The 15,121-nt window shown below is 41.1% G+C and overlaps 1 protein-coding gene across 1 annotated transcript; it reads right to left on the bottom strand.

Moving 5' to 3' along the window:
* Positions 1-268: 268 nt before the first annotated feature.
* LOC146503600 (uncharacterized) lies at positions 269-14,513 on the bottom strand. Its single transcript, XM_085184200.1, has 14 exons — positions 12,763-14,513; positions 10,130-10,444; positions 9,616-9,924; positions 6,036-6,320; positions 5,835-5,949; positions 4,876-5,039; positions 4,509-4,790; positions 4,078-4,377; positions 3,696-3,980; positions 3,449-3,614; positions 2,369-2,529; positions 2,135-2,210; positions 525-552; positions 269-415 (listed from the first exon to the last, which is right to left on the bottom strand). Exons 1-14 carry the CDS (start codon positions 12,827-12,829, stop codon positions 269-271), a joined length of 2,700 nt encoding a protein of 899 aa, XP_085040326.1. The 5' UTR covers positions 12,830-14,513.
* Between the last annotated feature and the right edge of the window lie 608 nt (positions 14,514-15,121).

Genomic DNA, 15,121 nt, shown 5'->3' with positions numbered 1-15,121 from the left:
ACAGAGGCTTCAGAATGTGGAGTCTAGTCTAGTATCAATGGGTGACTACGTACATCCTTTATACAGTCTTTAGTTTAAACAGTAAAGTCATCAATGCTAATCTGCTCAAAATCTCACATTATTCAGGATATATACACAGTTTTTTTACTTCAATGCTACAGAAAAACCAAACACTTGAAAAAAGAGTGCTACAGTTCCACTAAGATGCCACACCTAGTTTGTGCACAACTGGATGTGGTTTAAAAAGCCCCGCAAAGCATTGTTGTCTTCACACTGTACTCTTGACGTCAATGACTATGGAGTAATTGACCATAGGAGTGCTCTCTTTGCTGTCTTTTTCTGTTACTGCTGGCTTTTTCACCTCAGGGGAGCCGGGGTCCTGCATGAGGGATGTCAAAGCTGAGAGATACTCCTCCTGAATTATACGGAGACAGATGGAGATACGGAGGAAAAGAGTTGTTGAATTTAGTTTTGGATTTGAGACACTTAGCAAAGCTGGAGAAAATCATCATATTTAAATGTACCTTGTGCTCTTTCCTGCTGTTTCTTTGGCTATAAAACAAAAAACAGAAGTCGATGGTGAATTATCTCAGTCTGGTATGGCAACCTGACTGTGGCAAACAGGAACAAACTGGACAAGATTGTCAGAACAGCTGGAAAAATCTCATTAGATAGACTGCATCACACTGCTGCCTTACAGAGAGCTCAGTCTGTTGCTGACTAAGAATGTCCTCTTTAATCAGATTTGATCAAATGGCCCCAGGACAACATTATAGGATGCATTTTGTGCCAAATCCAATTAGTATAGTGAATAACAAGATGCTGTGAGGTGATTTCTGTAGTTTCGCTGATGTTTTATGTATGTATATGTATGAATGACTCTTGATTACTATCAGTATTTTTTTATATATATAAATTGATTTGTGACTTGGTGAACCAAAGACAATTTATTCAGTTCAATTTAAATAAACCTGTTTTAAATTATTTTTGAGAGATTTCACCACTAGATGGCACTGTGACATAACTGGCCACACTGAGTCAATTCAAATAAGCAAGCTGCAGAGGTGAATGGATTATATGTGACGGGAATATCAATGAATACGAGTGGTGACCCAAGCCTTCATCATTGATCTCTGGTGTCAAAAGCAGACGCTCACTTTGTACACTGCGACCTCAGTGACACAAACCCAGTGATGTCCTGCTGCTGACAAAAAAAATGTCCCCATGCAGCACTGGAGATGAGGGAAAGAGGAGTGGGGGGTTGACATTAGTCCCAAAATAACTTTCCTCTGTGGGGAGTCATGTTTTCTTGTTGTTCACTGGGTGCCTGACCTTCCCAAATTAACTTGACAGGACCCTCCCACTGGAGCATGGGATAACGCGCCTAGACTCCGTCAGCCAATGGCACCTTCACCAAATGTTCCAGTCAGAGTGACAGGCGTATTGAAATAACCTGTAAACCACTCTTGTGCAGCTCTATTCACAGCGGGGCTTGATCTGATCCTGACAGACATTCTTGTGAGAAGTTAGATTTGGCAGTGAATGTGGAAATGTGGAAGCTTCTGGAGGCAGAAACCATTAACAGTTCTAGGACTGTGAAAGATATCCCACATCAGTACTAAAAGATGTGACTCTTTCTCCAACAGCAACAGGATTAAGAGATGAATTTGTGGATTTTTTTTTCACTGGTGAATGGCAACTTGAATTTTATTATACTAATAACTTCCGAACATGTGGACCTTCTGCACATTTCACCTTCCCTTTTGCAAAGTGTCGGTGATGATAATTGGCCAGCGAACAGCAGTCTGCTGCACAAATTGCCAGAAGTAACACCGCTAAAAGCCAGAACAGGAAACTGGAAAATAAATCTGTTTTTCTGACTGCCTGACAGCCTCTACCTGTCTGCAAGCAGGGCTGTGGTGGCAGAGGCACCTGTCTGCTTCAGCCACATTACTTCCTGTTTGTGAATAACAGCTTGGTACTGGGGTTTTGGTTAGTTGGGTTAACGATCCACACATCCTGTTTGTCTAGTATTCTCTGTACACTGTTGCGATCCTCAACATTGCCCTCATTTGCCCGTCAGCGCATCACCTGCCGAGTTGCTGTTTGTCACCTGTGGAAGCGCTTAACTCACCAGCACACACAGAGGATGATGACAGAGATAAGAACGAGGGCTAATGCTGAAGAGATGCAAATCATGGATGTGAGAGCTGCAACACAAAGCACACAAAGAAACTGATATCAGCTAAACATCTCAGAAAACCTCACAGTGAAACTGGTTACGCACGTAAGCATGCCGATATTATCAGGAGCTCTCTGTTGTGTCATGTTCCTCTGAGTGCAAAAGCCCATCATGGCAGACACGTACCGAGCTGTTCAAGCCTAGTTGTGACTTCCACCTGAAAGCTGACTGTAGCAGTGTGGTGACAGAAGGATGCCCAGCAGGTGTACAGGCCTTTGTTCAGCTCTGCAAGCTCTGACTGGAAGATCATCGCAGATCCCTCCGTTTGCACAAATGAGCCATCACTCCTGAAATACCAGGGATTTACAACTGAGTTTCTCTTTAAGTGACATTTTTGGGGAAATATAGCCGTGTGCTGTATTGCTGAGGGTTAAAAATAAAAATCTAATCACTCTAATGTCTGTACAGTAAATAGGAGGCTGTAGGTAACTGGCTTAACTTTGCTTACAGAGTGGAAGCAGGGAAAGAGCTAAGCTGGCTCTGCACCACTATCCCTTAAGCTCACTTTAACACTTCACATTGTGCCAAAAAACCCCAAAACAAAACCAAAAGAATAAAAGTTTCCATTATAGACATTACATGCCAGATCATTTCTTAGCTGGTAAAATCATCTTAGCTGAAAGACTGAAAACAGGTGGAAAGTTGGTTAAGAAATCTCTGCACATTACTCTGCATTACAAAAGTTGTTCACACGTGGTTACAAAAAATCAACAAAAAATGTACAAATGGACAGAACCAGGGTAATTATTTGCCTTTATTTAAATGGTAAAATACCCCCTAATAAATCGTGCTCTATGACAATGTGTTGCTTCTTCTACTTCCTCTACTACTGTGGGAACACTCAATTTTGTGTGTTCACAGGAACTTCCTGATCATGATTAGGTGGTAGATAACAGATATACCTCCTGCCAGTTGAGACTATAATTGGACAGGCTACTGTTTTTTGACAACAGTAGGAAAGTTAATGCACCTGGTACTAAAGGTACTGTTTTTAACAGAGCCTAGTTGTTTGCCTGCTCCCAGATAAAGCAAAGTTAAACTGTCTCCTTGCTGTTGTTGGCTATTGCATTAAGCTCTTTATGTAAATAACTCAACTGATGTTTTCAGAGAGCTACTTCTTAATTGTGGGAGCACAGATTTTTGTGCAGTGCTCTATGTTCAGCTTCCTCATTGTGAACAGGTGGTTTGAAACACAGGATACGGCACCTCTTACAGCTGAGCTCGTACTCTGGCACGTTGCCTTCAATTTCGAGCAGTATTATTTTCTGGTTGTGATGATTCTTGTCGAGGGACAGTCTGTATACAACAGGTTGATCGCTGTAGCGGCTTTGCAGAGGAGTCGTGAAGTTCAGGACTCTCAGAGAAGAGATATCTGTCAAAAAAACCAGTAGAAATATTTAAGACGAACTTTGCTCGTTAGTGTTCAATCAAGTATTGTTTCTGTTGCTCTTACAGTATCTGGGCATATGAACAGTCCTTCTCTGTGTGACCCCTGGTTCAAAATGGTACACACAAGTCAGGTTTTGCCCCTCATGACGGTCCAGAGGAAACTCATAAGTCGCCCTGACATTCGTTGAGTTTCTTTTATATTCTGAGTGCACGGAGGTTTGCCTTTCGTTTTTTTCGGGAAGGTCCCATGCAAGGTTTGTCTCGAAACACTCCCCTGTGCACTCGCACACTGCCAGCCAGAGATGAGAGTCTTGTTGTCTCACCACAGATGCGCTCAGCAGGGGGGCTTCTGAAAAAGAAAAGGGGGGTGTCAGGAAGGGGATGAGCAACCGCGTGAGGTTGTCTGTGTCATAGAAGGTAATATTTCTAAGAAATGACTAGCGTACTGTGCACAGGGATGTTTATTATTCTTTCCTCTTCTGCCTCCAGGCTCGGATGCTTTACTATGCAAGTCAAATTCTGACCGGCATAGAGAGAGGACAGGAAGTGCACAGAGCTGCGAGCGAATACCAGACCATCAGCCTGCTGTTTGGTCTCCACCAGGCTATCGATGCTGTTGTTGGTGTTCCTTACGTGCCAGGTTATAACTGCTGCCGGAGGGGCGCTGTCCACAGAGCATTGCACCTTTGTGTACTTCAGACCTTGTCTCCACTCAGTGCTGGTGTTGACGGTGATGTTAGGGTGAGCTGCGCAGGAAAGAGAAGTTAAACAACAGGAAGTGGAGGGCTTCCATTTGATGAAAAAAATCAAATCTATGGCCACATATATCCGCTACTGATAAGAAATTAGGGTTGGTTGGTTGATTTGTTGAACATACCACAAAGAGGGAGTGTTATGCTTCTGTTCTCTGGTTTTTCAAATGCTGGGTGATTTATCACACACTCTGCAGTGAGCTCCCAAGGCAAGCAGGGAGGGAGGAGTACAAACCCCCTGACAGAGTGGCTTCCATTATGAGAAGTGGAGTTGAACCAAAAGTCTTCAGACACACCCTCTGGTAGAAGCCAGGACATGTTGGCTGCAGGAACAGCATCATCTGCTGAGCACTCAATCACTCTGCGTCCATCTTCAGTCCGCAAGTCAACTCGTATTGTAGGAGGAACTGATGGGAAACGTATAGAGAGAAGAGTTCACATCAATATTTCATAGTCAGATGATAGAGAAGGTCAAAGCAGAGTTTCACCTACCTTGTTGTATAGGTTTAACAGTGACATTGAACCGCAGCACTGCTGTAAGGTGCTGATAAAAGAAGGTGCAATTGTAAAGACCAGCGTGTTGAAGATCCACAGGGCCCTGGAGTCTCAGGCTCTTGTCCACCAGCTTCACACTCTCAGGCAAGGGGCCATCATCTCTGGAGGGCAAATATGCAAAATATGCAGGGATTCAGAAATGTTTTCATTTGTCTTAATATAAGAATACAAAAGGAAAACAAAACTTGAATAAATAAACATTTGAATAAGAAAATGTATCTAAATATGGTTCCTGCTGACAGTCACTTGTGGTTTTTATGCCACCAAATGTGCCACCACTGAAACTACCTACATATCCTGTGGAGGATGTGTATATTCTTTCACTGTATATATACATGAAAAAAGTGTGACTGAAGCTTGTTTTTATTTTTGTAAAAGCATATTATTTTTGCAGGTACTGTTCATTTTTGCTCCTTTTCTTTTGGTTATGTGCTTAGTTTCCCAAATATCTGAACCAGCCCATCCAGCACCAACAAGTGTTTCTTTGCAGGTTACTCGACCATGACCTAAATTCACTCAGTTGCTAATTAGATATTTGCACTGATTCACAGTTGAACAACTGCACCTAATACAGTAAAATAGGGAAATCAAACACAGTCCCAGCACTTACTGATGAATATACTTCTTATTTTGTCATTAATGGGCAATTTCCCCATACTTTTTAATAGGTCATTTTTATCTGTCTTGCACATTATTTTCCATTATTTGTGCACAATAATGGAGTGGACTTACTTTGTATCAGATTCTCAACCTTAACCTTCCCTAACATGATGAATTTCATCATCATGCCAGCTCATAGCGCAGTCTGTCTGTTACAATTATCATTTTTAGAGTTCGAACACTTCTACAATATATGAAATTGATGTAGTAGCCCGTTGACACCAAATATTTCCTACTTTTTGCAGATAACATTGTAGCGCGGCACGTTCCCTTCAACCTCGAGTCTGATAACAGCTTCAGTCTCCTCTTCCTGCAGCTCCACGTCTGAGTACAACTGACCTGGAGCCAAATCTGTAGATTTAAAAAAACAAAAACAAACTCTGTTCCTCTGTTACCTCTTGAGCATTAGCAGTTTATTCAACACTGATTGTACTCACAGAAAACTGGCAGTGTTAGGGCTTGTGACTCCTTTTGTGTAAATTTAGGATGGTCAAACACACAAGTGATGTTGTGACCCCAGTATTCTGTTACGGGGAGGCGGACTGAGACTCTCTGTATGTCTGAGTCTGTGTCGTTCTCTCTCGCCAGCTCTTCAGCCGTGTTCAAAGCCAAAGAGATGTCAGTGTCAGGTCTCCCTCCAGATGAAATGCAAGAGACCACCCAGAAATCATTTCCGTCTTCTTGCTGTACCATCTCTGCTTTAATAGTCACATTTGGCCTTGCTGCAGAGCAGGAAGAAGGGCGAGAAGAGTTATTTTTCACAAGCTCTAATGTTTTTTCCAGCAAATTAAAAAGTCAGATAGCAAGTAGAGGCTCAGGGTGTTTTGGTTAAATAGGAAGCTGGGGCCGGATGAGCTGAATGTTAGCTAAACACACGCCATGAGGAGCTTCTGCTTGGGTTTGGAGAGTGCTGACTTAGGCTTATCACCTGTCCCATCTGTTGGCTGAGCCGCAGCTGAGAGCAGATGTCTGGCCCAGCTGCTACCCAACCAAAGCTGAGAGAACCGCAGGCTTTAATACGAGGAATCAGCATAGATCAGAGTCTATTATCAAATATGTAAAAGTTTTGGTGTTACGCAACAGTCAAATGCCTCTAATGAGCAAGTGGGTTAACACCTCATAATAAATTGGGTGCTGGACAGGGGTGTGCACACATTTGGAGTGAGTTAATGCTCTTTGGCTTTAAAAAAAATCAATCTGTTTACACATAAAGTTATGTCTGCATTTAACCACTGCAGTTTGAAAATGACCTAAGCTGCTGTGCTTCAGTGAAGTGGAAATGTATTATGGACAAATGAACTGGGTGGTGTGGCTTACGTTAATAGGACTGTTACTAGGTCTGCCACTGGAAGAGCAGTAAGAGGCTGTAATGCTGTACATATTAGTATGATTGTATGAAGAGAGCATTTAAAGCTTTATTACCAAACATATACAGTGGTGTGAAAAAGTGCTTGCCCCCTGATTCCCGATCGCCTACTTTTTGTATGTTTTTCACACTTCAATCAGATCATCAAACAAAAACAATACAAGTAAACACAAAATGCAGTTTCTAAATGAATGTTTTTATTATTAAGGGGAAAAACAATCCAGAACTACAGGGGGTAAAAGCGATTACCCCGTAAACCAAAACCTAACTGATTGGTCCACACTTAACAGCAACAACTAAGACAAGCATTTGTCATAACTGGCAATGAGTCTTTTACAGCCATGGGGAGTAAATTTGACCCTCCCATCTTTGCAAAATTGTTCTAGTTCAGCCATGTTGGAGGGTTTTCAAGCATGAACTGCCTTTTTAAGATCATGCCAAGGCATCTCAATCGGATTCAGGTCAGGACTTTGACTACTCCAAAGTCTTCATTTTGTTTTTCTTAAGATCTTCAGAGGTGGACCTCGTGTGTTTTGAATCGTTGTCCTGCTGCAGAACCCAAGTGCACTTCAGCTTGAGGTCACAAGCAGATGGCCGGACATTCTGTGGTGAATGAATGTGGTCATTTACCACAGCAACTTCCAGATTCTGACGCAGCAAAACAGCCCCAGACAATCACACTACCACCACCATATTATACTGACTGTTTTCTTGTGTTTTCACTTTAAATTTGTGAGATTCATTTTTGAATTTGCATCTTCGGTGAGTGAAATTCATGGGCTACATGCCGTTTTAAATAGCCAGCAGGGGCCACTAGTATAGATGCAAAAATACGCTGATCGACATACAGCTTCATTTAGACTTCTGTGTTCACATGTAGTAATCAGAAACTCCTTTTATCTCTACACCACAACCTGCCGTGTAATTCAAGTTGTTGTGACAGAGTTCTGGTTATGGGATAAGTTCTGAAGTAGGACGTAGTTATGACGTAGTTATGAAGTTATGATGTAGATCTGATTTGAGTGTAAAAGTCAGGCAAAAATGGCCCACAGCTCCCCTGCTCTATGACCGCATGAAAATCTGTAATTTTAAGTCTTACTGAATAAAAATTAAATGTATTTAGCTTGTATCTTTCTATGTTAGGATTTGAAGTGGAAAAAGCAGGTTTAGGTTGCTTAGAGCTTGTCATGTCTCTGATCAGTGTGATCACCACCATCATTGTAAACAGATGGATGGCAGATCATGGGATTTAGCAGATGCTCCTACACTACATATGACGACAGTCCAAGTACTAAGGGTATTTATTTGCTGGGAAGAGAGCAAGGAGCTAAGATTTATTAAGTTAGCAATGACATGTACATGAGATGGTGAAATGTTTCATCCTGAGTGAAAGAAAACTTTTATAGTATGAGAAATCTTTCTTGCTTTGGTCCAATACCAGTAGAGCTAAAGCATCTTGGTGTAGTTAATGATCCGACGTCCTGCCTTTGCCTGTGAATACTGACAGTGTGAGGGGTCTCGTCATGGTAACCACGCTTTCATGACAGTCAGTGCAAAGTTGCTGAGGTATAATGTTTGTTTGCTTTGTGGTTGCTCATTATATTTACTGACTTTACCAGTAAATAGTGTCAATGATGGTTGTGCTAAAGAGTGAGTCTTTGCAGGTGCACTAAATTACAGTGTGGATGGTTTTATGTTGACGTTTGCAGTATTAATCTGTCTTTCCTGTGAGCTCGGGGTTTCTGTATGTGTGTTTAGCCTATATTTTCATCTGAAATGTTTTTTTTATTATTATGCTTTCATAGACCAAGATTATATTTTATATATATATATTTTAATATTTTTTTTAGTTTTTAACTTACAATCATGAAAAACTAACTTATCATTTTATCAGCTCTGTAATAACTCAGAGTGCTGCTCTGCTCGTATTGGTCATCCGCACTGCACCCTCTAAATGCAACATGTTCCTGCAGCTCTGCAGTGCTGTGGATAAAACAGAAAGGTGCTGCCCTAAAAAAACACAACAACAAAAAAACCCCATATCATGACCCAAATGCTAAAATGCTCAGTGGACCTGGGAAGAACTGCAGAGTCAGGTAAAGTACGGACTCGTTACTTTGACCCCCCGTCCTGCGCTTTTTATATCAAGATACTGGTTATAGCAGCTTTAACGATTTGATGAAATCTATGAAACAAAATATCGTGATTAACTGGGATGCTGGATTTTTAGCTTTAATGTTGTGCAGTCGGCTTTTCACCAGGTCAACAGATGCAGGTGAGCATCTTTTGACCTGCTAGACTTGAGCCATTAAACTGTACACTGCACCATATTACAGTACTGTTATTAATTAGTTACTGGGTCGTTGCTTCATTTTTGCTTTTTGCATTTTTGCCATATACTCAGCTTCAATGGAAGAGTGCATTCCCACATGAATGCATAGCACTGTGCAACGTGATTTATGGTCTGTCACTGTGCATGTGGAGCAGAGTGAGAAGGAACAGGCTGCGTAAAAAGTCAGCAGGAGAAAGTTATTGTGTTGCAAGATGCTGAGTCATGATGCATGATTGCAAAAGTATGAGTGGTAATGCAACACACTATGTCACCACCTAGCAACAGGGACATAAAAACACAACAACTTTGATGCTCTTACTGTAGGTTTCCACCCTAACTGTGGTGACCGCGGGCTGTGGGAGGGTCAGGTGTTCAACCACGCAGGTCACCTTGTCCTCCTCCTGCAAGTGGGTGGGAAAGCGGAGGACGCTGCTGACGGTGAAGGTGTCATTCGAAGGAAGTGTGTTATTCACAACCTTGATGAAGGGGAAATCTGAAGGAGGGTACCCATTCACCAACCAGCTGATCTGGGGCTCAGGCCTGCCATTGATGGCAGAGCATGACACAGACTGATAGTGAGTCCCATTTATGGTCTCTGCATTCAGAGTGATGTTGATTTCTGGTGGAACTGTGAACAAATTGGAAAATAAACACGTTGAGTGACATAGGCATGTCTCAGGATAATAATGCATCTGTTTAATTAAAATCTGGTGGTGCATCAGTTAACACCTTTTAATTTTAGAACTGTTTGTGGCAACTTCATCAGGCTCATTTGTTCTCACAGAGGTGAGTCGATTATAGAAAAGAAATCATATGTTATTGGCGTAGCTTACCTACTACAGTGACGATTACAGTGCCAGTGTAAGTATCTTCAAGTGATTCAAACTCACAGGTGTATTGTCCTTCTACTTCCACACCGGTCACCCTAATCTGAATTGTGAGGTTGGTGAGAGAAACTGGGAGTGAAAAGTTATCTCTTTGAAATGGTCTCCCATTGATAAATCCTGCCAGTCGCTTTTTTTTTTTGGAACTGATCTGTTGTTTCCACTCGCTGCTGTCAACAGGATCGTCACCCAGATAGATACAGCTCAGATACATGTCCTCTCCCAGGACTGCTGTGATGCTCTCAAAAGGCTCTTCACTCGAACCTAATGAGAGATCAGAAGTTCAGCTCAGAGATCTTGAAACTGAAAACACTGAGAAAGCAGAAATGCCTTGAGGGGGAATGGGTTTGATGAGAGGACTGGGCACAGTGTGATAGATGTTACTTTGTTGTGTTGACTCAGCCTATTGTCTGTCGCTAGTTAAGTAAAACTGTGATCAACGAGGTAGACTAACTCCTCAGTCATTTCTCAATTAAAAAAAGACATAAAATCGTATAAAAATAAGGCTAAAACAGACAAACAAACTATATTTAATTTGTTACAAGTAAAAGTAACTGAAAAGAAAACTGGAGGAAAATGGAAAGTTTAAGGCTCGGTTTGAAACAGAGGAGGCAGACTGCATCGACAACGAGCAAGCTTCCCTTTTTTAATCCACAAAGTAACACAATCCAACAGGAAAATCCAAAAATACAAGGAGTGAGGAAACAGGAGAACACGAAGAGTTTCAGAGGGCAACACACAGGGAAGCATACACAGGGAATGTGACAATGATGAAGACGGGACTATGTATACACCGAGGGCTGACGGCAGAATGAAAAACAGGATGAGAATGAGACACAGGTAAAAGTAATTAACACAGGTGAAGACAGTCAGAGACGGGAAGTGAAACTAATACATCACATGAAAGATAACCAGACCTCAAAGGAAGTAGCCAAAAGAAAAAGAATAACAGGGAGGAGAAGACTCTCTGGCACAGAAAGATGACAGAGGAAACTATAAGTCACCCATAAAATAAACACAGAAATTAAAGACTCATTCGTAATAATATCACCAGAAGCAAATCTCACAGTCTAGAATAATAAAAAAAATTAAAACAGTATTCCCAGCATTCAAAAGGCCCTAAACTGAAACCCCAAACCCTAGGATCATAATATTTTTAAAATAAAAGATCAATAAAAGATTAAGCGAATTAATCGTCTTCACTTTGTAAAATTCTGGTAAATTATTTGTTTTTACAGAGAAAAAGCAAAAGACAAGAGGTTAACTTGCACACAATGACAGTAATAAATAAATGCAGCCTTGTCTCCTGCCTGTGTATCTGATGGAGGACTCCATTATGTTAATGAAATGAAAACTATCCAAAATAAGATCCACACCCAGATAGGGTCCTCTGCACTGTTTAGAAATCAGCCACAGTTAGGACATTTCACAGGAGAGGGCATTTAATATAGGCTGGCAGATTTTAGCACTTTCAGAGAGGACAGTGTGCAGACTTTAATGCATACCAAGTCCCCTTCTCTCTCTGCTTCCTCCCCAGACTTCATCAAAGTGCACTTAAGGACACAGCTTGCTCTACCAGTCAGCTGGAGCCAAGAACCTCTATTCAGCTTAAGGTACATGATGAGTAAAATGACGACAGCTTACTGCTGCACTACTTCATTGAAAACCTCTTAATATGCAGCCGGGTGCTGCAGTCTAAACTGTTTGCATCAAGCACTGTTAATGCTGTTGGTCTTACTATACATCACAGCAAATGGAAACAATGTGGAGAGGCTCCAGAGCCTTTTAAGAGGAAGAGAAAGCAAGAAAGAGAAATAAATATGCTATATCAGTTCAATTATGCCTGGTGGGCTCGTAATTCATTTGCCCTTGCAGGTTAGTGCCAAAATAAATGTCAGCCAAGAATGGAAAAGGCACACCTTAAGGATACAAACTAAGTAATAACTGTGAAAGAAAAATCACACATTCTTCTACTGCATCATATTTCCTGAGTCCCAGGGGCTTCTTTTTCTCACCAGACAGCAACAATGCACCAGTGGCACAAAGCGCACACCTTCCTCTGCAGACTAGGGATGTGGTAAACAAATAAAGACTTTCGACTTTAGAAAATGAAGCTCTTTCACACGTTTAAACTTTCATCTCCAGCTGGAAGTCTCGGTGACTCTGCAGAATGAAGGACTGCACCAAATCAAAGGGAAGAATCTTTAAATAAGTACAGCCAGGAGAGGGTTTTCCCCAAATGTTAAAGACCTCATATATTAGTTTTAAAAGCCTGTAAAAAAAAATGCTGTGGTCACACCGAGGAAGCGCACATGATTCCTAATAAAGAGTTACCTGCCAGGTTGACATTACAAACATACAATCAGGAATGTGCTGCAGAAAAATGTATTATTTAGAACTTTGTGATGCATCCAGTGTGTAGTTTTATTGCTCATTTGTAATTATAGTTGGACTAATCAGTAAGGAAAGCCAGTAGCACTGCTGGGTATAAATGCCTCAGGTTAAACAAGAGCTTAAGGTCCAGTAAAATGAACACATAAACAGCTGATTGCAACAGATGGATTGTAACTCTGCAGACTTACCCAGAATTTCCAAAGAATGAGCAACATGTGAGAGAAGACCCAAAATCAACAGCCATGAGCATCCCATGGTGGTGTCATTGACTGAAGCAGAACTGTATAGACCAGCTGTATGCAGGGCACATGGTATTTAAAGGGTGTGTGTATTATGTGGTTTATGGTTTATGGCACACACCCTCTACAGCTGATATTCAGTTGTGTGAGCCTTGCTGCCACTTGCACACCTACAGACTGTACATGCACACACACACACACACACATACTTAAAAGCAACTTCTTCAGTTTGCAACAGTAGGTGTTCTCTTGTGTGTTTTGCATATGTCTTACAGTTCTGTTTTTGTCAGCATCGCTATACAGGATGCGTCTGTTCAGTTACTCAGCCACCTCATATAGCACAGTATCTTGGGAAGTGGTAAAGCTATGCATCCCATCCCGCCTGGGGCCTGCAGAGACTGCCTGTCTGCGAAACAGCTCGCTATCATTCATGCCCTGCAGTTTGTGAAATCACTCACTTCTGGTCATTGTTTCGTGGCATAATGCTCCTCTAATTCACTTTGACTCTGTGTGTTTTATGTTTTTCCTTTCACAAAGACTTTTTCTCAGCATAATTTATCGCCCTACGAGGAAAAAAACCCCAAAACAATTGTGGTAGAGAACAGCGAATTTTGCAGAGGCTCAGCAGTGCACAGCTTGTCAGAGGTTGCCATCTTTCTCTAAAGTTGATTCACTTTGGCACTGACTCATGTGGACCACAGGAGGAAGACAGTGAATGAAATGGCCTAACCGAAAAATTTCTGTCAACACATTATTTTTTTTTGATCGTGTGGTTTGTAACGGCTGTTTTTGAATTATCCGGTATGAAACTGCCAGCCATAGTGAGAACTTTTGTAGGCTATGAAACTGGCTTTACAACAAAGAAAATGGTAGATATCTCATCCTCTTTCGCTCTCTACCTCACATACTCACACACCCATACAGAGTAGTGTTTCCATTACTTCACAGGACTTTACATTTCCTGAAGACTCCACCATAGCTACTACTTGTCTAACCTGACCCTTACTCTGACCTTAAATCAAGTCCCCACCCTAAAATTGACATATTTACATTATGTAGAGGAGCTTTTAACCCCAAAAGGGAGGCAGCTCCCTGAACTATAACAGTGTAAACAGATTTATGGCAAATGAGTTAAGCTGGTTTTATGGTCCTGACTTTGTGTCTTTTTATGTAGCGCTAAGGCTACTCAGAGAGAAAAAATATTGGAAATTAACCAACAGCAAAGTTATGGAGAAGAACGTCCTTGCAGTTCTATAAAGATCTCTTCACGATACCTCTTAGCATTATTCTAGCTCATAGTGTCTCTTAGTATTTAGTTTTGACTCCCGTCTCTGTTTGCATTTGAGTCCATTTTCCTGATTCAGCCTTTGGCCGTGACAACGAGAAAACCCTTCACAACTGCCAACCAAGTGAACAACACTTTCCAGGATGTAGGCATATCAATATCAGTGTCTACACTAAAGAAGACTGCATTAAAGTAAATACAGGGGGTTTACTGCAAGGTGCAAGCCACACATAAGCCTCAGTAATAAAGAGGTACTGTTTATTGCCTGGCAGAACATTAAAAATGAGGAAGCCCAGCATCTGCTGACGTTCTTGAGTTCAAGGCTCAAGGGCTTTCAACAAGGTATGAGAAATGAACATTTTATTTTCAGTTAGTTATTTTGTCCAATTACTTTTGATCCCCTGAAATGAAGGGGTTGTATTAAAAAATTCTTTAGTTCCTCACACTTTCTTTTTGTTCAACCCACCGAATTAAAGCTGAACATCTGCACTTCAACTGCATTTGAATTGTTTTATTTAAAATTCAGATGCAGATTTTCCCCCCCACTTAATACAAGATATTTTAGCTTGAAATAAGTGAAAAATCTGCCAATGGAACAAGTGAAAATTTTCTAGTTTCTGTCTAGTTTCAAAATTCACTGTCTTGAGACAAGTTCATACATCTCATTGAAATGTGACTCTGTAGCTGATTGTGTCTTATTTTAAGTGTAATGAGGTAATATTGACTAGAAATATGACAAATATGCTTAGTAAGATTTTGAGTTTTTGCAGTGAAATTAGAAAAAAAGATGTCTCTGTCCAGATATTTATGGACTTAACTGTACATGCGATTAAATTCTGATACTCTGCTTAGTGATAGAATTGAAATCGGATAATCATAAATAGACATAAAAGCAGAACTGTGAACTTGGATAAAACGTCACATGCTAAAGTAGTGGTGAATGGTGATTGGTTGAAAAAATGATTTGAACAAATGCTGCAGTACAGTGGCTTGCAAAAGTATTCGGCCCCCTTGAACTTTTCC

The sequence above is a fragment of the Neolamprologus multifasciatus genome, chromosome 14, assembly GCF_963576455.1.
Source record: "Neolamprologus multifasciatus chromosome 14, fNeoMul1.2, whole genome shotgun sequence".
In the NCBI taxonomy this organism is placed as follows: Eukaryota; Metazoa; Chordata; class Actinopteri; order Cichliformes; family Cichlidae; genus Neolamprologus; species Neolamprologus multifasciatus.
This window is presented reverse-complemented; position numbering and strand designations above follow the sequence as displayed.